Raw genomic sequence first — 26,647 nt, 5'->3', positions numbered from 1 at the left:
AACATATATCACAAAGCTATTTTAAGCTATTGGTTGTTTTTTTTTTAAAAAAAAAAACAACTTCCCAAACTAGTCTTCAAATCCTTATGAAGTGCTAAAATATTATTCCCTCTGTTGCCATACCTCTTTGATCTAAGAGGAATTCCTCAAACCTGATTCATACACAAAGAAAAATCTATTTATTTTACCAGCAATGAGAACTAAGGAACATATCGAATTTGCAGTCAACTCCAAGCTGGGGGTAATAGCTAACACTTTAGAACAGGAGTGTCAAGCTCGCCACATCACGTGATGTGTATCACAACTTTCCCCCCATTGTCAGAGCTGGGGTGGGTGCAGTTTTGGCATGACGAATCCGGCCTGTGGGTTGGCAGTTTGATACCCCTGCTTTAGAAGATAGGCTCAAGATCTAGAAGGATCTTGACAGACTTGAACACTGACCTTTATCCATCAAAATGCAATTCAGTGGTGAGAAAAATAAAGTTTTACAATATAGAATAAGGGGTACCTGGCTTAAGAGCAGTAACTGTGAGACAGATCTAGGAGTCTGAGGGGATAGCCACTTAAATATGTTCCAGCAGTGTGCTGCAGTTGCCCCCCTCAAAAAGTCAGTCCTAGATTGCATCAACAGATCATGTGATCATTTGCCCATCCAACAGCCACTGCTGATAAAATGGCTTATGGCTATCAAACAGCTGCTGCCCATAAAACAAAATATGCCCATCAAATGGTGCCTGCCCATCAATGAAATGCTACCCATCAAACAGCTGATCAAATACCTTATGCCTATCATCATCCACTGCCCATCAAATGGCACTTGCCCATCAAAGAATTGCTGCCCGTCAAACAGCACCTGCCCATTAAATGGCACCTACCCATCAAAGAAGTGCTTCCCATCAAACAGCCACTGCCTATCAAATGGCATATCCTATCAAACAGCCACTGCCCTCAAACAATACATGCCCATCAAAGGACACCTGCCCATCAAACGAGACCTGTCCATCCAAGGACAGCTGCCCAAATGACAAATGGGAATGCTAGGCAAGAGGAGAGAAAGAGGAAGGCAAGATGGCTGCCTGAGAGCAGTGCCATTACAGACCTTGTGAGGAAGAGACTGAATAAATAAGTAGAGCCAAAGCCCAGGATTCAAATAAAGCAGCAGAACTAAAATATAAACTGCTCTAATTTGAAGACTCAACCAGAAAAGAGGCAGCAGCTGAGGAAACTGAGGAGGGAGGGGTGTTTTTTTTCCTTATCACAGAGTTGCATGAGGGAAAAGTTTACTCGTTTGTTCATTTCCTCCCAGTCCAAGACCAACTGACAGGATTTTAAAAAAGACAGCACGCATGAACACTTGCTGTGTAACGGTGCATACCTATGTAAAAGGAAGGAACCCTACCAAGTTTAAACTTCATGGAAGGCACAAAAATAGTTTTGACTAGCTAAGGCTATGAATAAAGATTTCTCCATGCCCAGATATTGATCAACCCCTTAGGAAAAAATACCTCAGTCTTCTCATCGTGTGTGGAGTTGATCAAGCTGAAGAGCAGGGATGTTAGCTCTGAGCATCAGTTCAGGTTCAGGGGCACTTGGAAAAGATGTGTAAAACACACTCAGCCTCTGTGTTAGAGCAGATACAGTACAAACTGGGTCTTCAAATGGCAGGTTGACATTCTGACCAGCTGTCACCCCAGGAGGAAAACGAACCTTCTTAATGGGGACGCTTTCCTCAGAGGGAGCCAGGATTTGGAGGGGGGAGGAGAGAGAGAGAGGTGAGGAAGCCAGCAGAAAAGGCAAAGCAAAAAAAGAAAGATTTGGACAGAACAGATGTAGAAAGCAGAAACAGAAAGAAAAGAAAAGAAAAGAAAAAGGAAGGAAGGAAAGGGAGGGAGGGAAAAGGCAAAGCAAAATGAAAGACTTGGATAGAATATATGTAGAAAGCAGGAAAAAAAGAAAGAAAGGAAGGAAGGAAGGAAGGAAGGAAGGAAGAAAGAAAGAAAGAAAGAAAGAAAGAAAGAAAGAAAGAAAGAAAGAAAGAAAGAAAGAGAAAGAAAGAAGAGTAAGGCTCTATTGAGTGTGGCAATTGAGATATACATACAGTGACCTTTTCTTGGCAAAAACTAAAGGACAAACCTGAAAAGGGGGCAAATCTGAAAGAAGTTGGGCAGGATTAAAAAAAGTAATTGTCAATGTTTGTAACTTTGGTTTACGAAGAGAAATTCAAGAGCAGAACCCAGAAATTAACATTTAGTTAAATAAATCTAAAAGACAGCTTTCTAAAATAGAGGACTGTCCTTTATAACATAGAACACATAGTCAATAAACACCGACACACAAATATAAAGACAGACAGACACATACACATACATATACACATACACATACAGAAGGACTAAGACCCCAAAAACAGAGAAGTCAGCAATAAGCTACATATGGATATAGAAAACAAGAGACATCAGAATATAGTGAAATTGGATTTAGGGGAGATAAAGCGCTAATAGAAAATAGTTAAGCCACACAATAGTTTCATCAAGATTAATTTTGGCCCTTGTTTAAGGCATTTATTATATACCCTTCCTTTCTCCCTTCCTTACATTTATAAGTTTTCCTTTTGTAAAATAGAAGTTTCTCCCATCCCACAACCACTGAAGGAAGATACAAAAACCCAATCAATTGTCTGAGTTTCCAGTTCTTTCTGTTTGTTGAGTCTGAGTCAATGTGATTATTATTTTCTATTGCTGATTTTTAAAAAGAACTCACAATTGATACTGATCTTCAGATCAATCTAGGTCTGATTCCCAATCTTTTCCAATGAATATGGAATAGCTCCTATTTCTCCTCTATTAAAGTCCTGAATTTTCATTCATTCCTTCCCTCTGGCTAGAATGGATGCACTTATCTTTAATCATTTTCTTGAGATGTTACAAAAAAAAAAAAAATACCCCTACATCACAGTTTCATAAAAACTGTGGTTCAAAGATCACTGGGACTCCCCCAAGATCACAGAAATCAAAATTATTTGACAGTTATTGAAAATACTGGCAAAAATTTAAGTCACCCCCTTCTCATTTTTTTTAAAATATCATTTTTTTTCATGGAAAATGTTCTGTTTATGCTAATATTGAATGGATTCAATAAATAAATATTCTATAAATGCATCGATTTTTCTTTTTAATGTAGTAAATAGCAAAGTATGCTGTATGTAATTCATACGACCACAACCCTTTTGGGGAACATCATAATTTTTAAAAGTAGGAAGGGGTTCCGAGAGCAAAACCCTTCAAGAATCATTTTGGAAACATCAATGTGCACATTGTTCTCTTACATATATTTATCTTCCATCTGAAATGTTTAATTAATTTCTAGCTGAAGAGTTTTTTCACCTTTATTTTATCTGCATTCATTTGCTTGACCTATAGCAACGATAAGGGTTTGGCTTGATTTGGATTTAATTTGACATATGCATAAATAATGTCACAGGTACCGTGACCTAAGTCCTTTCATGAGATGTTGTAAAGCATATACATAATCATAGCATTTGAACAAATGCATTATTATCCCCCTGTCATTGCTTTAATGTCATCAAGATTTGTCCTGGACATTTTATCTTAAATAAATGAGCATTTCTAATCAAAACAGAAGGAGAAGTGGGGAAACAAGCAAAAGACTCCTCCAAACATATGCTATAAGCTCAATATTATTTTTGTTTTATTTCTAACAACAATGACATATTAAAATCAAACAACGTCAGGTCTGTTCTACTGAGACTGACAATATATATATGCATATGGACACCATTCCTCCAAATGACCTTGAAGCTCATTTTCCAAGTCACATCATTCTCCATGGTATAAACTCAGTTAATTTCAGAGAATCAGACACTGCTTTGGGTTTTTAAAAATGGGGCACAACTATTGATTTCTGATAAAATTAATTTGCCCTAAAACATTTTAGGCAAATAGATATAGAAGCACCCTGACATACAAATTCAACAGAATAAAGAAAAGAGTTGCAAAACTTACATGTTATATATATATATATAATGATGGTGAAAATGCGACTCCCGGGCATAGAAACGATCTCTCAGCCCTGAAGATGTTGGGGAGTTTTCCCAACGAAAGCTTGACAACCTTTTAATATAGTAAAATACTTTAATTAAAGTATTTTTACTTTAAACTTTCCTGGTGAACGCGCTAGATTGAGAGTATCTTGGTGATGAAACAAATATGCCAAGACCTGCATATATACATAAAATAAAGTTGGAAGAGACCTTGGAGTTCATCTAGTCCAACTCCCTGCTCAGGCAGGAACCCTATACCATTTCAGACAAATGGCTGTCCAGTGTTGGAGCCTTCACCGCTTCTGGAGGTGAAACTTCCAGTGTTGGAGCATTCACCTCTTCTGGAGGCAGGTTGTTCCACTGGGTAATTGTTCTAAGTATCATGGAAGAATATATATTGATTCTACCTTATTCATATTTAATAAAGGTATAATAAACTGTTAGAAAATACACTACAGCAGTGGTTCTCAACCTGTGGTTCAGGACCCCTGGGGGGGGGGGGCAGATGTCATCACAGAGAGTCCATGAATATTTGATGCGGTCTGGTGCTTTAAATCTTGAGCTAACTCTTGGTAGTACGTGACCATGGTCTGTGGCCACAAAAGAGATTTAAAGGGGGCCCATGATGAAGAAAAGTTTGAGAACTACTGAGCTATAATATATTGCCACCATCTCATCTTTATTAAAGTTATTTGGCAAGATTCTTGAAACTAGACTGACATTGACAAATAATTCTTTCTCTTCCAAACATGGATGATAAATTGCCTAGTAGCCACTACCAAAAATATAATACATTCTTCACGCAGCATTTTTTTATCTCTTCCTCAAATACTGATAATACACCTTATATAGATTCTATACCAATATTCTGATTATTTCCTCAATTTCAAGGAAAATGTTTTCCAAAAGGGACCATCACATACATTCCAATTTTCTCTTGCTATTGCATTCAACTGTTAATGTTATCTAGCAATTTCATGGATTTTTTTTTCAATTTTAGTTGATACTGATTTAAAGGACAGAGTGTGCCTATGGAAAAGTCCAAAAATTACTACATCGGTTGATTTTCCTATGTTAAGTTACGTTACATTACATTTTGATGAACTATAGCAATGAAAGCTGCAGGTTAAAAAAAGACACCCTTTCCTATTAAAGAATAATAGGTACAGAAGGCTACTGAAAATTTTGAGAAAAAGGGATTTGTTAAGAAGGAACATAGTTCTAAATCTAGATTACATTTCCAGATAAAGTTACGTCAACACTCAACACCCTTTTTCCAAAGGACTATGTCTAGTGATTCCCCAAACTGCTATTCTTTGTGGTTACAAAAACTGTCTCTTACCTATTCAGTTCCACTTCTCTTTCTACTTCTCACCATTTTTATGAAAACATAGCACTTTTAAATGGATATTTTTGCATATAGAGCTCTTGCCTGTTAACATCACTCAAAAGTGTTACAACATGTGAAAATCTCAGCTCAATTTCCATTATGGCCAAAGATTTTCCTTCACTATATGGAACCATGGAATCAGAGGTTCCCCAGTTGGATACAGGATTACAATTTTGACAGATCTGATGGTTTACTCTGAATAGAAGCAACTGATACAATAATGATGATCAGGTCACTTCTGTCTCAAATCATGTTCACATATGTCCTTTTGTTCATATGTAGACAGTAGTGGAGAGACTTATAAGTAGAGCCTGTCACCACCACCACCACCACCACCACCACCACCACCACCATCATCATCTATATCTTATTATCACCAAATTTATTTGCTACATTTCCAGGCGACTGGAAATTTCCAGGCAAGAATATGAGTTGGAATACAAATGCTCCTTTTTTAAAACATAGTAATCTATATTTTATGAAGACATATAAATAGTTCTGATAATTTAATATTGTCTATACACCAGTGTCTGTTTAAAGTTTCAGGTCAAGCTTTTTTATTTATCTTTTTATACAGCCCTGTTGTCTGTATTCATATAACATGTTTAGCAAATTAAACTTAGCTTTATTCGTAATTAATCAAGAGGTTTTGAGGGGTTTGTAAGTTGTGTGAATGTAGACTGCGGGATTAATTTATGATTCAATGTTTTCCTTTCTCCTCTTCCTCCTCTTTGAGGTAAGAGCCACATCACACCAACTGGTGTGGGGAACATCATTTTCTTTGATAATGACAACAGGTATTTTCATGTGATGTCTGGTCAACAAAGTTTAATCTTCAGAAGCTAATATCTCCTGTTGATATTTATTTTCTGGATGAGTGATTGTTTATCTTTCTGGAAAAAAGGATCTTAGATATGTCAAGAGTAAGAAGTTGGATCAAAGGATTAGTATCAGTTTGAATTAGTAGAATGTCAGTTCTTACTGGCTATGACAAGGGGGTTCATTGATGGATTAAGATGAAAATATTGTTAAATATATCTTGGCCACTTGACCTGGCCACTTATATAAGAAACATTTCTTCATCCTTTTGGCTGTACTCTCTGATTAGATTATGATTCACATACAGTACGTGGATAGAGCTAGGTAAATCAAGTCAAATGAGGACAAAACTCTTTCAATTCACATCCATCATACTTTTGTGAGAGGCTATCGTGACAAAAATTGGAAAGCTACTTATGTAGTTTGTGTATTGATCAAAGCTAGACTCCAGCTAGAGCAGTGGTTCTCAACGTTTGAGTGACGGCGACCCCCGTCACACAAACGTTCTGCGCATGTGCAGTGGCGCCCCCATGCGTGGCGCGCATGCACGGGGCCACCCCCGTGCGCAGCGCGCATGCGCGGCAGCGCCCCCAACCACATTTGAAGAGAGCAAGGCCTTAACCTCATTGAAACTCCTTTCATGGACCTTAGTCCACTGCCATGGAGCCTGTTTATCCAAGAGTCTGTGTAACAGCTCAGCCACTGCAGCCTTGTGGGGAAGGAATGCATAATAGAAATTTAAGAGTCCCAGAAAAGCCTGAAGTTTGCTTTTGGACTTGGGATATGGGGCCTGCTGAATCGCTTGAAGCTTGGATTCAGTAGGATGGATGCCTTGAGCATCAAATCTGAAGCCTAAGAATTCAGTGGAAGTGACTCCAATTTTACATTTATCTTGCTTCAGTTTCAGACCTGCTTGGCGGAAACGAAGCAAGACACCCCTTAATCTTTCTGCTAGAATTTGAGATGACTCCTCAGCAATGAGGACATCATCAAAGTAGGGACAGACCCCAGGAATACCACGGAGTGTGCGCTCCATTACACTTTGGAAGAATGCAACATTAACCCCAAACTGCAGTCTTTTGACCTTAAAGGCTCCCCTGTGAATTATGATTGTTTGAGCCTCAGCTGTTGCCTCATCAACAGGTAACTGTTGGTAGGCCTGTGCCAAATCAAAAATTTGCCCCCCCTTTGAGGGAGGCCAGAATGTGGTTTACCACAGCCATTGGATATGCATGCTGTTGCAGCGTTTTGTTCAGTGTACATTTATAGTCCAAATTTGGACTTCAGCATTAGCCTTTAGAGCAGCGGTTCTCAATGTTTGTGTGACGGCGACTCCCGTCAACAAATGTTATGCACATGCGTGCCGCCGCCCATGCGTGCCCCCACGCATGATGCGGCACCCCCTTGCGCGGGGCGCATGTGCGGCGCCCCCATGCATGGCGCACATGTGCGACACGCCCCATGCGCGGCGCACATGTGCGGCATGCCCCATGCGCGGCGCGCATGTGCAGAGTGGCACGCATGCGTGGCGCGCATGCGCAATGCGCATGGGCGGCGGCGCCCCCGGAGGCGTGCCGCCACCCCCATGCACAGCGCGCATGCGCGCCGCTGCCCCGAAGGGGAGGAAATGGCGGATCGCTGCCTTTGGCAACCCCCGAAAAATGGTCGATCGACCCCAAATGGGGTCGTGACCCATAGGTTGAGAACCGCTGCTTTAGAGGCATTACAGTGGAGGTTTCCCATGGACTACAGTCCACAGGTTCTAAGATGCCCTGCTGGAACAGCTTGTCCAGCTCTGCATCAATTTTGCTTTTGAGAGCAAAAGGGACCCTTCTAGGCTTAATCCTAATGGGTGTGATAGCTGGGTCTAAACGTAAGGCAATGGGAGGCCCCTTGTATGAACCAAGCTCTGTGCTAAATACATCAGCAAACTCCTTGCAGACTTCTGCAAGGCCTAACATTTGCAGGCTGTGCAGCCCAGTCATTTGGATCCCAAGGGCCTCGAACCAATCGAATCCAATGAGACTTGTGCGGTCGCCCCCAACTACCACCACATCTAGTAGGCCTTCAAAAGCCTTATGCTGCACCCTGAGCGTGGCCTCCCTCTTCACGCTGACTCTGGAATTCTGGAAGTCAGTGAGAATTAAGTTCAATGGCCTGAGTTTGACTCGAAGGCCACTACTGCTGCAAATCCTTTTGAAGGTGTCATGTGAAATGATCGATAGAGTGGACCCTGTGTCCAACTCCATCGACAAGGGAACCCCTTGCAGCTTCACGTCAATGTGAAGCTTTTTCTTAAGGAGCTTGTGTGTTCCTGTTCTCAAAATATTCCTGCGTGATGCACAGAAACCCACCCTGTGTTGGCTGGGGACCCTGGTACCTTTCTAAAGCAATTCTTCCCGAGGTTGGACCTTCTGGCGACCCAAAAAGATGGATACAATGTGGCCTTGCCTTCCACATGCCCACCAAATGGCATAGCGGAATCTGCAGTCAGCTCGCTTGTGGCGTCCTCCACACCCAAAACACCAAGGAGATGCTGGGGCCTTGTCTGGATGCTCCTTCGGTCTTCTCTCCACTGACTGGTGGAGCATGTCCACCTCCTCTTCAGGATCCAGTTCTGGATCTTCCAAGCAACCTCCTGATGGACGGTCACAATGGCTGGAGGATTTCTGGTGAGCCACAAGGCCTTCACAGCACCGCCTGCTGCTTCTTCATCTGCAACCTCTCTCAAGGCATCTTGGAACAAAACATCTTCCTTGGCGAAGATCTTCTGCTGCAGCTCACGACTTCTTAGGCCACAAACGAAACGATCCCGCAGCCTCTCTTCCAGATCCTTGAATTCACAAGGCCTCGCTTCTTGCCTTAAGGTAGCAATAAAATCCGCAGCAGACTCACCAGGCCTCTGGCCCCTCTGCTCGAACACGTGTCTCCAAGCAATCACAGAAAGTTTGGGTTGGAAATGTTCTTTCAGCATTTTCTTCAAGTCTGCATAAGTCACTGACTCCAAAAGCGCCAGGGCCACCAGATTCTCTGCTATGTCAAATGTTTCTTGTCCACAGATACATAGCAGGGTTGCTGCTTTAAGGCCATCTTCTCTTATCTGATTGACCCTGAGGTAATTCTCCATCCTTGCTACATAGGAATTCCATTGCTCCGGGTGGGAAATATCAAAGTCTGACAACCGGCCAATCTTAGACATTTTAGCTTTTTACAACTTTTGTTAACACCTTCGCTGCAAGCCTTTTATTGGGAAGGGGTCCCTTTGCCAAGCTCACTTCCAGTGATGCTGTACTGGCAGGCAAAGTCACGATGCTGGATGCCGAACTTCCCCAGGATTTCCTTGGTGAGTCTATTTTCTTTTGATGGTAATATTGCTTGCACCGATCCCACCTTCGTCACCACTGTTAGATTCGCGGGTAAAAGGCATAGTGAGGAGACAAGTAATGTAAACAGCAAGTCTTCTTTATTGATTGCTCCAACAAACAGCAACAGAAAAAATGGCACGCAGGCCTTTTATAATGTCCTCGCCCCGGACAGCATCAGCCAATGAAAGCCAGGCTGTTTTCACACCTTGCGCATGCGCGCAAGGCTGGAGACAGACAGTCTGGTCCCAGGCAGCTTTTGGTCTGCCCGGGACCCTTTGCAACATTTCTGAGCTTGCTGAATGCTTCAGCAGGCTCAGGACATAACAATAGCATTACAGCCCTCTCTAAGTGATTTACAGAGTCAGCCTATTGCCCCCAACAATCTGGGTCCTCATTTTATCAATCTCAGAAAGATGGAAGGCTGAGTCAACCTTGAGCTGGTGAAAAGCGAACTACTGGCAGTCGGTAGAATTAGCCTGCAATACTGCGTTCTAACCACTGCACCCCCATGACTCATAAATGCAGGCAAGCTGCCAAGCACCTGAATTTTGATCACATGACTGTGGGGGATCTGCAATGGCCATAATTGCAGGCATGAGTTGTAAATCCTTTTGTTCAGTAACTTTGAACAGCAGCTGAACGAATGGTCGTAAGTCAAGGACTACCTCTAGTTGTTGTTTCTCCTCAGACTTATTATTCTCTCCTCTTGTTTCCTTGATTCCTTAGTTTGTTTCCACAGCAACTACAATCATACAAAGCAAATATGGTGACCATCAGATTATTGTTTTGCATATTCCACAATACTTATATGTATTTGGAGTTTCGTGGAAAAGAAATAGCAGGCACAGCTGAAAATATGGGAAGAATATTCTAAAAACAACCTTCTTTTTCAGTAGATAAAATCCCACATGCCTCAGAAAGAACAATATGCCTTTGGAGACATTTTTGTTCTGCTCTAGTCAATTGTAAGGCAAAAAGTGTATACCCAATTTGGTGGCATTTACACAATATCATGAATCTGATAATCGAATGGACAGTGATGGGATTCAGCTGGTTCGCACCAATTCAGGAGAACCGGTAGTTAAATTTACCTGAATTCGGAGAACCGTCTGGCTCAGTGTTTCTCAACCTTGACAATTTTAAGGCATGGGGACTTCAACTCCCAGAATTCCATAGCCAGCAATGCTGGCTGTGGAATTCTGGGAGTTGAAGTCCACATGCCTTAAAATTGTCAAGGTTGAGAAACACTGGTCTGGCTTCTGGAAGTCCAGTCTAGGCCTTGGACACCTCCCAGGCCTAGAACAGCCTACCGGAAGTGCATGGATACCACTTCCAGAAGTCCATTCTAGGCATCGGAGGCCCAGGCCTGCAACACATAATAGAACTGGTTGTTCAGGTATTGGAATCCCACCACTGGAATGGACCCACTTTCTGGATTAGTGCAATACACTGAATGATAAGCTAACCACATAAGTAAGTTATTTGTAACACTGTGCCATAAAAAAAAAAAACTAACCTAGATTAAAACCAAAAATGCATCTGACTGCTGATCTGACTTTTTGGAGATCTTGGTTGCAGGGAACAGACCAAGAAAATGTTATCTTCTCTCTGATACATGTCTTACTTCACATTTCAGATGCAGGCAGTCCTCAGCTAATGATCACAACTGAGCCCAACATTTCTGTTGTGAAGTGAAACATTTGTTAAGTGAATTTTGCCCCATTTTACAACTTTTCTTGCCACAGTTGTTAAGTGAATCACTGAAACTGTTAAGCTAGTAACATAGTTGTTAAGTGAATCTGGCTTCCCCATGGACTTTTCTTGTCAGAAGGTCACAGAATGTGATCACGTGACCCCAGGACACTGCAACCGTCATAAATATCAACCAGTTTCCAAGCATCTGAAGTCTGATCACGTGACCAGAGGGATGCTGCAATGGTTATAAGTGTGAAAAAGAGTCATAAGTCACTTTTTTCAATCCCGTCGTAACTTCGAATGGTCCCTAAATGAACTATTGTAAGTCAAGGACTACCTGTATTTTCAAATGTCATGCTATTGCAGGTATCCAGTTCTGACTTGAAAACAGGCATCTATGCTTTTTTTGTTCAAATATGGCCAAAGTCTAATTTTGGGTTGTATTGAGCTAATACACCCAATTCAGCAATGTTGAGGCAGAAGAGGAATTTAATAACCTGAATTAATTTTGGTTTCTATTTTCAAATTTTGTTCAGTCAAATTTTGGGGGGGGGGTAGATTCATAGGAAAATGAAGTGGTCTTTTTAATGGGTTTGAATGTGTAAGCATCGATTTTCCATACTCTTGTAATTGTAGGACTTTGCTATTTCGAATGACCTTCAGATCAATATTACGAAAATCTTCATGACCGACTTCCCCTTGATTCTATAGAGAAAGGGTATTTGTGCAACCCAAATGCCCAAACACAGAAAAAGTCAAATTGTATCTTTTTGGCTCTTTGTTTAAGATGAATAATGCCTTTTAATCTTTGAATCCAAACTAGCCCCTGGCTTTTTGGCATCAACAATTCCTTCTCAGCCAACAATTCTAAGATAAGTTGACATTTCCTTATTGACAAAACTGATTGGACTCCTTAACAATGGAGGGATAACATTTGATCAGTCATCCTTGAAATCCCCACCCAGACACCTGCTATAAATATAGATGCTAGCAGTTGTCCTTCCTCACATCCGTGACTTTACTCCTGAAACGCTGTGAAGTCAAATCAAACCAACCCAATCCAATCCAAGATGCATCTCCAGGCTGTTGCGTCTGCTTTTCTCATTGCTCTCCTTTGCCAACAGGACATTTTGGTAAGGCTGTTCTGTCTCTTAATGAATACTTCTGATAATCTGTCCTGAATGTTTAGCAAGATATTCAGTGAGATCCAGGAATGCAATTTTGTATGTACTAACGAAGGAGAATATTTGTAGCTCAGGGTTGAAATGAGGGGTCTAGCACTAGCAGTGATGATGTTACCTACTTAGGGTAATGAAACATCTTCAAGAAAACAAGCAAGCTCAGAGAGCACCAAGGGCCCCTCAATCTTGTATGTTTTATTGAGGAATGTCATTCTTTAAATAGAATAGAGCTGGAAGGGACCTTGGAGGTCTTCTAGTCCAGCCCCCCACTTAAGCAGGAGAACCTACACCATCTCAGACAGGTGATTGTCTAGTTTTTTCTTAAAGACCTCCAGTGATGCAGTGATGGGGCGCCCACAATTTCCGGGGGTAAGCTGTTCCACTGGTTGATTGTCCTCACTGTCAGGAAGTTAGTGTTGATCTCTACCACCTGCTTGTGCAGCATAATGATGAACCCCTTATTGCTTTGAGAGAGCAAGACATCATTTGCCTATTGGGAAGATGTTTTCCACCCAGGCTTTCTTGCTGTGCATCCAAAGTAATGTTTTTCTCCCTCTGCTGGTATATAGCTAGACCACTTGAGACTCTATTGCTTTATTCTATCTGCCTCCATTCCAATTAGCTGGTGTATGTGCTAAAGGAAATGAGGTCTCTCCAGTGCCCCCACTCAGTGACTATATTATTCTGGGCTGCTGCCCTGTCTGCCATGAAAGCTGGACTTTGATGGTTTTTTTTTTTTTTAAAGATTCAGCAGAAAAAAGGATAAAATGCATAACATTAGTCTTGTTTGCTTTTTTTTTTTACTGAGGAATACTACTACTAATAAAAATTTCTTGGGCAGATCAAAGTGAAAAATATAGAAAAATAACATAAAAACTATACAGGTAGTCCTCGACTTACAACCACAACTGAGCCCAAAATTTCTATTGTTAAGTGAAAAATTTGTTAAGTGAGTTTTGTCCCATTTTATGACTTTTCTTGCCACAGTTGTTAAGTGCATCACTCCTGTTGATAAGTTAGCAACATGGTTGTTAAGTGGCTTCCCCACTGACTTTGTTTGTCAGAAGGTTGCAAAAGGTGATCACATGATCCTCAGAATAGTAATAGCAAAAGCACTTAGACTTATATACCACTTCACAGGGCTTTACAGCCCTTTCTAAGCGGTTTACAGAGTCAACCTCTTGCCTCAACAATCTGGGTCCTCATTTTACCAACCTCGGAAGGATGGAAGGGTAAGTCAACCTTGAATCAGTGAGACTTGAACTGCAGAAGTGCATTCTAACCACTGCGCAACCAGAATAAAAGAGATCAAGTGATTTTTTTATTTTATTAGGTTTTTTTAATGTCATCTTTATTACTTTATAAGTAACATAAGGCAAAGAACATACATAATACTCCTTCCATCTCCTATTTTCCCCACACCAAAACTTTGTCAGATGAGTTGGGTTGCAAGAGATTGATGGCCCAAAGTCATCCAGTTGGCTTCAATGCTTAAGGCAACATTAGAACTCCCAGGGTTCTGGTTTCTAGGCCAGCACCTTAGTCCCAACACCAAACTGGCTTTAGTTTAACAGATTTACAAAACATTTTATGAATGGTTAAAAGGAAAAGAAAAACAGAATGCAAGAATAACTGAACTGTTTTATTTTCAAATTTAGGTCTCATCCCTGTTGGTAAGTATTATAAATCTTCCATGTGTTTAGAGAATGCACAGAATCATTGCATTTCAGGAATGTCGCAGATATGTCTGATTTCCAATCTGAGGATAAATGTCCATTTTCATGTGCCAACTTTTAAGCCTGTATGGCTTTGTGATATGTTCTCTTCAATGAATAACATGATATGAACATGCTTGGCACAACACATCAAACACATCAAATAGTTGTGTAAACAATTCCAGTAACCCAATCTGCAATTTGAAATAGGTAATGTCAAGAAATGTAAATAAGATCAATATTTTCAATTCAGATGCTTACTATTATCTTTGAAAATGAATTGGTGTCATGAACAAGATTTGTTTCAAAACAATTGTATTTATCCTGGTGATGAGGTATAAAAATATTACATGTTTCTGAATATTCTAATAGTTTACACCAGATTAGATATATAGAAGGGATCAGGTCATACTGCTTTTGTTTAAGGGATCTATAAAGCCATGTTAAGTTATTGTGAATGATTAAAAGATAAAACAAAATTGCATGGAAGAAATAACTATACTATTTTAATGTTCAATTTAGAGTTCCGGAAATGTAAATGTAAGTATTGCAAAGCTATTCTAATCCTTCCCATGGTGGGACATGTAATAAAAATTACAAAAAAAGTTTGCATTTGCACAGATAGATAAGCATCAGAAAATCATCTCAACATTAAAACCAACTAAGTTTTGTAGGTTGAGTAACCTACTGTAATAACCTCAGTAACTTATAGGTCCCATAAACTATTATCCCTCAGTACCTACACAAGAAAGATAACATTTCTTTTTTCTTTTCTTTTATTCTTTCTTTTGTTTAGGTCCAAGCATAGTGTCTCTACTTACCACTCAGCAAAATAAAATAAAATATGAACAGTACTCTATACAAAGGGCAGTAATTTGGCTAAAAACTATATGATTATGCTATTCATGCAAAACTTCTTGAAATAAATCCTTTTCTAAATTCATTACAGTGAACCATAAATAGATCAAATGCTTTGAGTTCTCCTGAAATAAAAATACTCTAAGTATATCCAGGGTAACAAGTAAATAGGTTTATCTTTTACAAATACAACCTCTAATTTTTGAAATGACCTGCTCAAACATCTTGTGGAAACATGGGCTGTTTGTCTCTTTTCTCCAACTTCTCCTTTATTCGTCTGTAGATTATAGTACATTTTTGGACAAACACTGTCATGTGAACATTTTTTGCCTTATATATATATGTTTGCTTTTAAACAATTTTCTGTAGCCTTGATAAAATGTATGCACAGGACATTATGGTATTTTTTACATCGAGAGGAGGGGAAAAAAGTATGAAATAAAAGTGTTTTTGTTATTTAATCTCATGTTTGTTTTAGGGAGTTTTTTGCCCATTTTTATTTATGTCTGCTGTGTAAACAATGTATTAACCCTTAATTAGAAATGTTCAAATCAGGAGTCCTGAGGAATTAAATAAGAACAAAAGAGATCTGGTCAAACTACTTTGGTTTAAGAGTTCAGTGAAGCAATGTTAAGTTGTTGTGGATGATTAAAAGATAAAAACCATTGCATGGAAGAAATAACTGTACTATTTTAATGTTCAATTTAGGTTCTAGAAAATGTGGTAAGTATTGCAAAGTTCTGCTAATCCTTCCCATGGTGGCACATGTAATAAAATGAATCACAAAGCAACTAAGAAGGTTGTATATGCACAAATAGATAAGCAGGCAAAAATAACATAAATATTAAAGCTAAGTTAGCTTTGTAGGTTGTGTCAATATGCCTATGAATTCTTTACATGAGTTTTGTAAAAATGTTGGGTGAACACAGTAAGTACTAAATCCTCTTACTCATAACTGTTACTGAACTCTTTGCATCTCTAAGTATCTTTTCTGCTGCATTATATCTATATAGAAAGTGAACCTTTCTGATTAGTCTCAGACCTCAGTTTTATCCTTAGGTTTCCCCGGCTGCTGAACGAATTTATCAGTTTTTCATTCCGGGTATAGATTTACCCAGTGGTGGGATTCAGATATGTGAACAACCGGTTCTCTGTGTTCATGCCACTTCCGGAAGTCCATTTTGGGCCTGGGCAACAAAAAATTAGCTACCATTTCTGCCGAAGTGGTGCGAACCAGCTGAATCCCACCACTGGATTTACCAGATTGTATATCCTTAGATTAAATGAAAAATACACATGCAATACATTTTTTATTCATTTTTATAGTAGCCCTTTTTCCTTTTTTTCTTTCTATGCTCATTGTTTCCCTATTGATCACCCTTGAGTAATCTTTTCAGTATCCACAGTAATCTAAAGAGCCAGTAACCAATTACCCACTCAGGAACGAATGAGAACAAAAATAACTATTTCTAAAAAGACACTGACCCAACAAGTCAGTGTGTCTAGTTAACAAGTAACTACCAAATATGAGCAGCTCTCTCTACAAAGACATTGATTTGGCTCAAAATCACTTTAGCATAAACCTGCTTCCTGAAATAAGCCATTTTTGGGATTCACATACTATAGATATAAATAGATCAAGTGCTTTGAGTTCCCCTAAAATGTCAAACCGTAAAGATATCCTAGGTGACAAGTAAGCAGGTTAATCATGCACAAAGCACAACCTCCATTTAAATTTACCCATTTAAATATCTTGTAGAAACACAAACTGTTGTTCTCTCTCTTCTCCACCTTCTCCTTCTTTGATATGTTTTTGAACAAACATGATAATGTGAACATGCTTTGCCTTATACACATAAGATTGCTTTTAAAAAGTTATTTATATCCTTGATAAAAGGTCTATGTAGGTCAGATAAAATGTCTACAGACAATATATGCCCTGAAATGAGGAAAAAGTGAAAATATAAGGTGTTTTTTAAATTGATTGATGGGTTTTTTTAAGGGGGAGAGACTTGGTCAAAAACCTAGTAATTTCAACAACTGTGTAAATATAGGAAAATTGCTCACTTCTATATACTGATTTGAGAGATCCGCAGAGCAGTGTTACATTTTTGTGGATGACAAAAAATAAAGAAAAGATTGCATGGAGGAATAACTATAGAACTTCATTATTTAATTTACCTAGATAAGTGCTCTCAATGATTATCACAAAACTTTTTTGTATTTAGAAATTGTGCACATTGGTGTATTTTGGGAGTGCAACAAATATGACCGAATATCTATTTTAAAAGTATACATATTTTCATATTTCAAATTTTAAACCATTACACCATAATTTACAGTAAATTTCTAAATAACCTCTCAGTTTGCTTTCCCTTATACACAAAAGATAATCTTCATTCCTCTGAAAAAGCTCTCTGTATTGATGATAAAATAAATATGCATATCAGTTATGGCATTACACATAAATAAGAGAAAAAGGTGAAATAATATGTTTTTTTCTTCATTAATTCTTCTGGCATTGGCCAAAAACTTGGTAATTTTTTACAAGTCTTTCAATTTAGGAAAATGGCTAACCGTGCTACTGTGATTTGAGATATCTGCAAAGGACTGATAAGTTTTATAGATGAGTAAAGGTAGAGAAATAATTCCATGAAGAATAACTATACTCTTTTGTTGTTCAATTTAGGATCCAAAAACAAGAGAGGTGAGTATTGCAAACTTCTGCTAATAACTCCCATGGCAGGACAAATAATGTAATGAATCACAAAATGACTAAAGAAGTTGCATTTGCCGAGATAGATAATAGATCATAAAATCAAATCAACTTTAAAACCAACTTAGTTTTTCCCATTGAGTCAATATGGCTGCTAATTCTTTACTTGAGATTCTTGAAAATGTTGGGTGAACACAATAAGTTCTCATATAACTATGGCTGAACCCTCTGCATCTCTAAACATTTTTTTTTCCGCTGCATTATATACTTATAGGAAGTGAAGCTTTCTGATTGGCTCCCAATATTTTCTCCTGCAGCTGAAGGATAGGGAAGAAACAACAAAGGAATTATCTTATTGCCTTCCTTGAAACAACCCCTCCTCCTGACACACATTCAAACGTATCTAGTTTTGTGTTCAAGGAAAATCTGCTGGTGGATCCAAACAACAAAAGCAATACACATGGGGGGGGGGGAACCTGTGAAGAAAGTTTTCCTTATGGAGTATATTAGTGGACACCAGTACCATCCCCCTTTTCAAATATTCTATACAAAACAAAGCTATATTTCCCAATTTGCTCAAGGAGTTCAGGGTCAGAACTAGAACTATGTACAAGACACTCAAGTGAGGATTTGATTCCAGATAGGTCAGAAACTGCTAAGAAAGGGTTCTGAAGAGTTCAGTTGGGCTGGCTGGCCAGGAAAAACTTCTTTGGGTTTCAGAATGCAATAAGTGTGCAAAAACGTTGATAGACAAGGAACCATTAAGTAACTTTATGCCCCTGTATTTCTCAATAGAATTCTTGAAGACCTTATTCTGGGATTTATTCATTTCCAAATTGTCAAGGCAATTGAGAAGAGATTAGCAGCAAGATGAGAATTAGGGAAAGGAGGACTGGGAGCATGTTGTATGGAAATTGTTAAGCTAACTTTTTAGGGTCCAGTGTAAAAGAGAAGAGAGCATGGATTCCCTATTACTGGATGTTGATTTCTACATCCTAGAATACTAATGTACCAGGGGAGTTATTAATGTCCTTTATTAACCTTTTAAAACAAAACAATAATTCTATGTTTTTTTTTTATTCCAGTTTCTTAGGTGTCTTAGCGCTCATGTAAGTTTTACTATTAGTTTTGCAATGGTACTCTCCAAAATGAAGGTTCCTTTCTTTGAATGTCTGAGCTGAGATTTTTGATCATAATTAATTGCATCATTATCCCAAAAGACACATTTTCCCATGTGTTTAAATAATAAACACAATAACCCATTTCATAGGTTCAAATAATACACTGCACTATGACAGCCACAAGAGATGATGTAATGTTTTTGACAGCATCTTGTGTAAATCCATGATAGACTACTAACTTGCTGGATGACACCATCATCAAATATAGTGTAAATCAATAAAATTTGACACATTCCCATGTGTCAACTTTTATTTATTTTTATTTATTTATTAGATTTTTTTGCTGCCATTCTCACCTAGAGGCGACTCTGGACAACCTAGAAAGTTTAACTTTCATTACACGGCAGCCTTCTGTATGTTTCTGAACAGATACCATTGTGTGACTATGCTTTGCCTTACACACATATGATAATCCTCATCCCCTTGAAAAAGTTCTCCACACACTTGATAAAGTAAGTTATGGTGTGTTATGTATCAAAAAAAGAGGAAAAAGTGGAATTATAGGGTTTCCTGCATTTCTTCATATATTTAGTTTAGATAATATTAGTTAAAAATCCTGATTGAGGTTACTAGAAGTCCTACATAAATTTAGAAATCTTTTGTTAGATAAGAATGCTATTTGGTCTGAGGGAATTAATGCTCAAAATGCATCTCTTAATGTGGAGAATTAATCTGCACAAAGCATTTCTTAATTCCTCCCTTTCACACATAGAAACAATATATATCTGAGTTTCTATTTTGAAATTAAATATCCATTTACATGTGTCAAAAATGCAGGTGAGATATGACATTTCATGCATCAAGAAGAGGAAAATGTGTGAACTAAGAGGTTTTTTAAAAATGTATTCACATATTTATTTTAGGGAGTGTTGGCCAAAAAGTTGATGATTCCTATAAGTGTGCAAATTTAGGAAAATTGTTCAGCTCTCTAGAATGATTTAACTGATCTGAAAAGCAGTATAAATTTTTGTGGCTGGCTTAAAGGTAAAGAAACGATTGGATGGAGAATAACTGCTATTTATTATAGCAAATCTTTCTTACGTAGAAAATATGGTTATTAGTATACTTCAAAGAGCTGGTTAAGGAATTGAAACCTTTTTTGGATTCTTGATTTGGATTTTTTTTTTTAATTCATTTTTAATAGTGGCTCCATTTTTTAAACTTCCTATTTGTCTTCCCATGTTATTTTTCTCCTGTTGATGAACCTTGAATAACCTACTTCAATAATATCCGTAATTTATAGATCTAATAACCTATTACCCTCTCATTAACCTGTAAGAAAGAAAATAACTATTTCATTTTTCTATTTTAGGAAGAACTGAAAAATCTGGTGAGTTTGTCTGGTTAACTAATAATTAAATAAACACCAAATATGAACAGCTTTACGAAGGACCTTAGTTTGGCTAACAATTTTTTTTTATTCATTTTTAATAGTGGCTCCATTTTTTTAAACTTCCTATTTGTCTTTCCATATTATTTTTCTCCTGTTGATGAACCTTGAATAACCTACTTCAATAATATCCGTAATTTATAGATCTAATAACCTATTACCCTCTCATTAACCTGTAAGAAAGAAAATAACTATTTCATTTTTCTATTTTAGGAACTACTGAAAAAACTGGTGAGTCTGTCTGATTAACAAATAATTAAATAAACACCAAATATGAACAGCTTTACGAAGGACCTTAGTTTGGCTAACAACTTTTTTTTTATTCATTTTTAATAGTGGCTCCATTTTTTTAAACTTCCTATTTGTCTTCCCATATTATTTTTCTCCTGTTGATGAACCTTGAGTAACCTACTTCAATAATATCCGTAATTTATAGATCTAATAATCTATTACCCTCTCAGTAACCTGTAAGAAAGAAAATAACTATTTCATTTTTCTTTTTTAGGAAGAACTGAAATATCAGGTGAGTTTGTCTGGTTAACAAATAATTAAATAAACACCAAATATGAACAGCTTTACAAAGGACCTTGGTTTGGCTAACAACTACATCAGGGTTTTATTCACCACTGATGCTAAACATGCTTCCTGAAAAAAGCCATGCTCTGGATTTACACTCTAGAGCACACCATAAAGGGAACAAGTGCTTTGGGTTCCCTTAAAATATAAAAAAAACCTCACTAATCTATAAATCCACTAACCTATTGCACAGGGAGTAATCCATAACAAGGAAAATAACTCTTTCTTTTTTCCATTTTAGCTTCCATTTATCAGTAAGGTGAGTGTGTCTAGTTAACATTTAACTAAATAAACATTACATGGGAACAGTCCTCTATGTGAAGGGCATTGCTCTGGCTAACAACTATGTCAGGATTGTGTTCACTGCACATGTTAAACTTGCTCCATGAAAGAAGCCATGCTCTGTTTCACATACTACAGTGAACCATAAATAGATCAAGTGGTTTGAATTCCTGAAATGTCAACAACCAGAGTAATCCATAGATCCAGTAACCTATTACCCACTCACTAATGTATAAGAAGGCAAATAATCATTTTTTTCCATTTTAGTTTCTAGAGGACAATAAAGATATAGTGAGTGTGTCTAGTTAACAATTAACTAAATAAGCACCAAGTATGAACAATCCTCTAGATGAAGGACATTTGTTTGACTAACAACTATTCAGAGTTATGTTCACTGCACATAAATGTAGCCTACAGCATGTCTGAACATACTTTCTTTACATACAAAAGATTGCTTTTTAAAAAGTTCTTTATACCCCTCATATAAATTACACACAGAGCAGTTATGGTCTCATACATCAAGAAGAGGGGGGGAAACATGAAAATAAAAGTGGTTTTTTTCATTTGTTCATTTAATTTAGAGAGTTTATTGGTTATTTCCATTTATACCAGCTGTGTAAACAATGTATCAAGCCTTGCTAGCAGATAGATGTTCCAGAAAAGTTATTCATGTCCTTTGTTAAACTTTTGAAACAAAACAATAATTTCACCCTTTTATTCCAGAATCTTCTAGACTTTCACATCGGTGTAAGTTTTACTATTAATTTTCCAAGGATATTGTGTAAATCAGGGCTTTTCAACCTTTTCACCAACTGTACTACTTTTAGGCTGTGGCAATATTCGAGTACCACCTAGCAACATGTCAAAAACTTGATGACCAAAAAAACCAAAACAAAAAACCTGTTCAAAGTCACAATTGCACTGAAATGACTTATGATAATTGCAGCATGCCCAGGGTCATGTGATTTATATTTAGATGCTTGGCAACTGTTTTACATTTATGATGATTACAGTGTTCCAGGGTCATATGATCCCTTTTTGCAACCTTTTGACAAGCAAAGTCAATGGCAGGGCTGCTAGTGGCCAAGTGCTAAGGCGGGACTTCCTTCCTTCCCTCCCTCCTTCCCTGCCTCCCTCTTTCTCATGTACACCTCCTTCTGAAGGAAGAATTTGAACCCTCCCCTTATATTTTCCCTCTTCCATATATTCATCAAACAAGGAAAAGCCTCCAGAGACAGAAGAGTGAAGCTGCTGAGGGAATTAGCTTAAAAAGGCACATTCCCCTTTAAGAATTAGCTACTGGCTAGAAAGGAAAGTTAACAAGCACAGCAGGCACTTAAGGAAGAAAAAAATGTAGTAAGTATTGGCTGCCAGCTATGGCAGCCTCCCCAAATGGCTCCATTCATAAGTAAAGGAATGCCACAGGTAAAATCCATTCAGGAGAAAAATACTTCAAAATCCCGTGCAGCAAAACTTACAGCTAACAATAGCAGAACAACAGAAGCTAACAGGAGACATCAGCCATTACCCAAATAGAAATTGCCAAACACTTCTTAAGAACACAAAGCCCACATTGCACAAATCCCAGTACTTCGAAGTCACAAAAGCACATAAGAATCATTCCATTCTCCATCTCTCTCTCTCCCTCTATGTCTTACCTCCAGTTGATGCTACCTTTATTCATTCCTCCTGGAGGGCAACCCCTCCCCTGCTGCATTTCTTGCCTGTTTGTTGCTGCCAGCACAGGTGGCTGCCACAGAAGTTGTAGATTGGCTCATGGCCAGACTGCTCGGACTCCTTGATCTCTTCTCTTCTCTTCTCTTCTCTTCTCTTCTCTTCTCTTCTCTTCTCCCCCCCACCCTCCTCCACATCCTCCTGAAGCTGCTTCTTTTTTTCCCTCTCCGCCCAAACTGCCTCCTTTTATAGCCTCTCCTGTCTCCACTCCCCTCCTCCTCCTTTCTCATGGGGGAGGGTGAGCCAGAAGTAAGCCTGGGTGAGCCTCAACCTCAGCCACTCTGCAGCTCCAGAGGACTCTCTTACAGTAAGTCCTTGCCTGCACTGGCTCTTTCCCTCCCCCACTACACTTGGCTAGCAGGGCTGCGTACCATCTGCCACTCCTTAATGTATCACAAGTGGTATGCGTACCACCGGTTGAAAAGCCCTGGTCTAAATGACCTGCTCAAACATCTTGTGGAAACATAGGCTGTTTGTCTCTTTTCTCCAACTTTTCCTTCGTTCATCTGTAGATTATAGTAAATTTTTGGACAAACACTGTCATGTGAACATTCTTTGCCTTATACATATATGTTTGCTTTTAAACAATTTTCTGTAGCCTTGATAAAATATATGTGCAGGACATTATGGTATTTTTTACATCGAGAGGAGGGAAAAAAAAGTATGAAATAAAAGTGTTTTTGTTATTTAATCTCATGTTTGTTTTAGGGAGTTTTTTGCCCATTTTTATTTATGTCTGCTCTGTAAACAATGTATTAACCCTTAATTAGAAATGTTCAAATCAGGAGTCCTGAGGAATTAAGTAAGAACAAAAGAGATCTGGTCAAACTGCTTTGGTTTAAGAGTTCTGTGAAGCAATGTTAAGTTGTTGTGGATGATTAAAAGATAAAAACCATTGCATGAAAGAAATAACTGTACTATTTTAATGTTCAATTTAGGTTCCAAAAAATGTGGTAAGTATTGCAAAGCTCTGCTAATCCTTCCCATGGTGGGACATGTAATAAAATGAATCATAAAACATCAAAAATGTTTGCATGTGCAGAGATAGATAAGCATGAGAAATCATATCAACATTAAAACTGTGTTCTGTAGATGGGGTCAGTATGGCTGCTAATTCTTTATATGAGATTCTTAAAAATGTTGGGTGAACCCTCTGCATCTCTAAACATTTTTTCTGCTTATAGGAAGTGAAGCTTTCTGATAACAACAACAACAACAACAATAATAATAACCTCTCCTCCTGGCACACATACATAAGATTTTTTTTAAAAAAAGTTCGCTATACCCCTCATATAAGGCACACACAGAGCAGTTATGGTCTTTTATAAATCAAGAAGAGGGGGGGGAAATATGAAAATAAAAGTGGTTTTTTTTTCATTTGTTCATTTAATTTAGAGAGTTTATTGGCTATTTCCATTTATACCAGCTGTGTAAACAGTGCATCAAGCCTTGCTAGCAGATAGATGTTCCAGAAAAGTTATTCATGTCCTTTGTTAAACTTTTGAAACTAAACAATAATTTCACCCTTTTATTCCAGGATCCTCAAGTTGTTTTTGAGAAAGTAAGTTTTACTATTAATTTTGCAAGGATATTGTCTAAAGGGGAGGGTCATTTCTTTGAATGGCTGAGCTGGGATTTTTTGCTCATAACTGTAGCATCATTAACACAATGGCTGTTGTGTGTTTAACCTAAGAAATGCATTTGCAAAGCATATTATATTTCTCCCATCCCACACAAAAAACTAGCAAAGATAAACCTAACCAACCTATGTATCTTCAACAAGTTCAGCAATTCAACCTTTAACAGGCCTGCCTTTCTGATTAGTTTCAGAGCTTCCCATACTTTCTCCTGCAGCTGAAGGAAAGGGCAGATCTGGAAGGAATAAAGGAATTATCTTTTTACCTTCCTTGCAACAACCTCTCCTCCTGGCATACGTTCAAACATATGTAGCTTTGTGTGCAAGGAAAATCTGCAGGTGGATCCAAACGATAACAACAAAAAAAAACTTCCTATAAAGCAAGATTTCCCAATGGGGTATCTTAATGGTCAATTTTACCAATCCCTTTTTCAAGCATTCTGTGCAAAGCAAAGCTATACTTCCCAATTGCAAAAGGAGTTCTGTGTCAGGGCTAGAGATACATCCAAGATACATGAGGACAGACTAATTCCAGATAGATAGATCGATCAGAAGCTACTTAGAAAGGGTTCTTGAGATATATCGATTGGACTAGCCAAAGAAAATTTGCATCCTTCTTTCGGTTTCATAATTCCATGAATGTGCAGAACCGTTGATGGATGATGCAACATAGAATAACTTTATGCTTCCGTATTTCTCAAAAGTGTTCTTGGAGTCCATATGCTGATTTTATTGATCTCTGAGTCGTCCAGGGAATTGTCCTACTCATAAAGGAAAGCAAATTGGTTTGTCTTGAATAATTGACTTTCATGGGGGATGTTTGCTTACATGCAGGTAAAATTGAGACTAGGAAATGAGGAAGTGAAGAGGATTATATCAATCTTTGGGTCATTTGGTTGATTTTTTTTTTCTAAAACTCCAGACAAACCTGGAAGTCTTTTCAGAATTATCACTTCCTGGACCACAACAGTAGCAGTCTCTAATTGAAAAAAAAAAAACTGCAGGAGAATGAGAATAAGTTGCACAAATATTTGTCTAGGAACGAGACCTTCCTATGGGACATCCTTTTAGTGACACTTCTAAGTTATGGCCAGAATGAGTTTTGTTTTAAGTCCCTTGGTGAATAAGAATCAAAGCCAGAGACCTGTTGAATGGGCAAAATTCCTCTTGGGTTTACTACTATATATGAATCTTGCTGCTACTGCTATCTTTCTTCAGAGTACTCTATTTAATTCCCCAAATTAATCCTTTGTGGAATAAAAACTGGCTGCTGGCTACTATTGGGGTCCATCTTTTATCTGGAGAAAGTATAACCTTCTTCCTATATTATATACCACAGCTGGTTGTTCTTTTGTTGATATTGGTTCTGTTTGTGAGAAGACATGAGCAGTAAGATGATAATTGGGAAAAAGGAGGGATAGGAATACAAAGTATGGAATTTGTTGTGCTAATTTTTCATGGTCCGGTATAGAAGAGAAGAGAGCATGGAATCTCTCTATTGGGATCAACCAGATATTGATTTTTACATTGCTAATATACTGATATGCCAAGGAAGTTATCATTATCCATTATTAAACTTTTGAATTCCACATTTTTATTTCAGAATGTTCAAACTGCTACCGACGTAAGTTTTACTATTCATTTTGCTATAGTACTATCCAAAAGGGAGGTTTATTTCTTTGAATGACTTAGCTGAGAATTCTACTCATAATTAATTGCATCATTATCCCACAGGATACATTTTTACCGTGTAATTTAAACTTATAAATACAATAACCCATTTGTTAGGTTGAGACAAGGCAGTGTCCCATGATTTGGATAGCAGCTCACTTTTTTTTCTTTTCCATTTTTTCTTTCTGGATTCACTTTTTTCTCTGTTGATTAACCTTAAGTTATCTACTTTAGTAACCTCAGTAACTTACTGATCCAATACCTTATTACCCATTCAGTAACCTATAAGAAGAAATATAACTATTACTTTTTTTTATTTTAGTTGATGGCAAAACAAATGGTGAGTGTCTCTAGTTACCAATTGATTAAATTAAACCA

At 38.0% G+C, this 26,647-nt stretch overlaps 1 protein-coding gene across 10 annotated transcripts in view; it reads left to right on the top strand.

The window, feature by feature from the left end:
• Window positions 1-12,316: 12,316 nt before the first annotated feature.
• LOC120315570 overlaps window positions 12,317-26,647 on the top strand; it is a 31,970-nt gene continuing 17,639 nt past the window's right edge. For 5 of the 10 annotated variants that reach the window (XM_039360146.1, XM_039360187.1, XM_039360136.1 and 2 more), the window contains exons 1-15: window positions 12,318-12,462; window positions 14,169-14,183; window positions 14,748-14,765; window positions 15,792-15,806; window positions 17,773-17,790; window positions 18,885-18,908; window positions 20,293-20,310; window positions 20,584-20,601; window positions 20,876-20,893; window positions 21,188-21,205; window positions 21,952-21,975; window positions 23,901-23,915; window positions 24,500-24,523; window positions 26,202-26,222; window positions 26,592-26,609. In XM_039360146.1, coding sequence (XP_039216080.1) covers window positions 12,400-12,462; window positions 14,169-14,183; window positions 14,748-14,765; window positions 15,792-15,806; window positions 17,773-17,790; window positions 18,885-18,908; window positions 20,293-20,310; window positions 20,584-20,601; window positions 20,876-20,893; window positions 21,188-21,205; window positions 21,952-21,975; window positions 23,901-23,915; window positions 24,500-24,523; window positions 26,202-26,222; window positions 26,592-26,609 — 327 coding nt within the window. In that variant the 5' untranslated portion in view covers window positions 12,318-12,399. Of the gene's footprint in view, window positions 12,463-14,168; window positions 14,184-14,747; window positions 14,766-15,791; window positions 15,807-17,772; window positions 17,791-18,884; window positions 18,909-20,292; window positions 20,311-20,583; window positions 20,602-20,875; window positions 20,894-21,187; window positions 21,206-21,951; window positions 21,976-23,900; window positions 23,916-24,499; window positions 24,524-26,201; window positions 26,223-26,591; window positions 26,610-26,647 lie in introns of all 10 variants that reach the window. The other 5 variants (XM_039360217.1, XM_039360156.1, XM_039360207.1 and 2 more) reach the window with 2 other exon arrangements.

Source organism: Crotalus tigris, unplaced genomic scaffold (genome assembly GCF_016545835.1).
Source record: "Crotalus tigris isolate CLP2741 ecotype Arizona unplaced genomic scaffold, ASM1654583v1 scf7180000017576.4783729, whole genome shotgun sequence".
In the NCBI taxonomy this organism is placed as follows: Eukaryota; Metazoa; Chordata; class Lepidosauria; order Squamata; family Viperidae; genus Crotalus; species Crotalus tigris.
The sequence above is the reverse complement of the archived record's forward strand: the minus strand, read 5'-3'. Positions and strand labels throughout refer to the sequence as shown.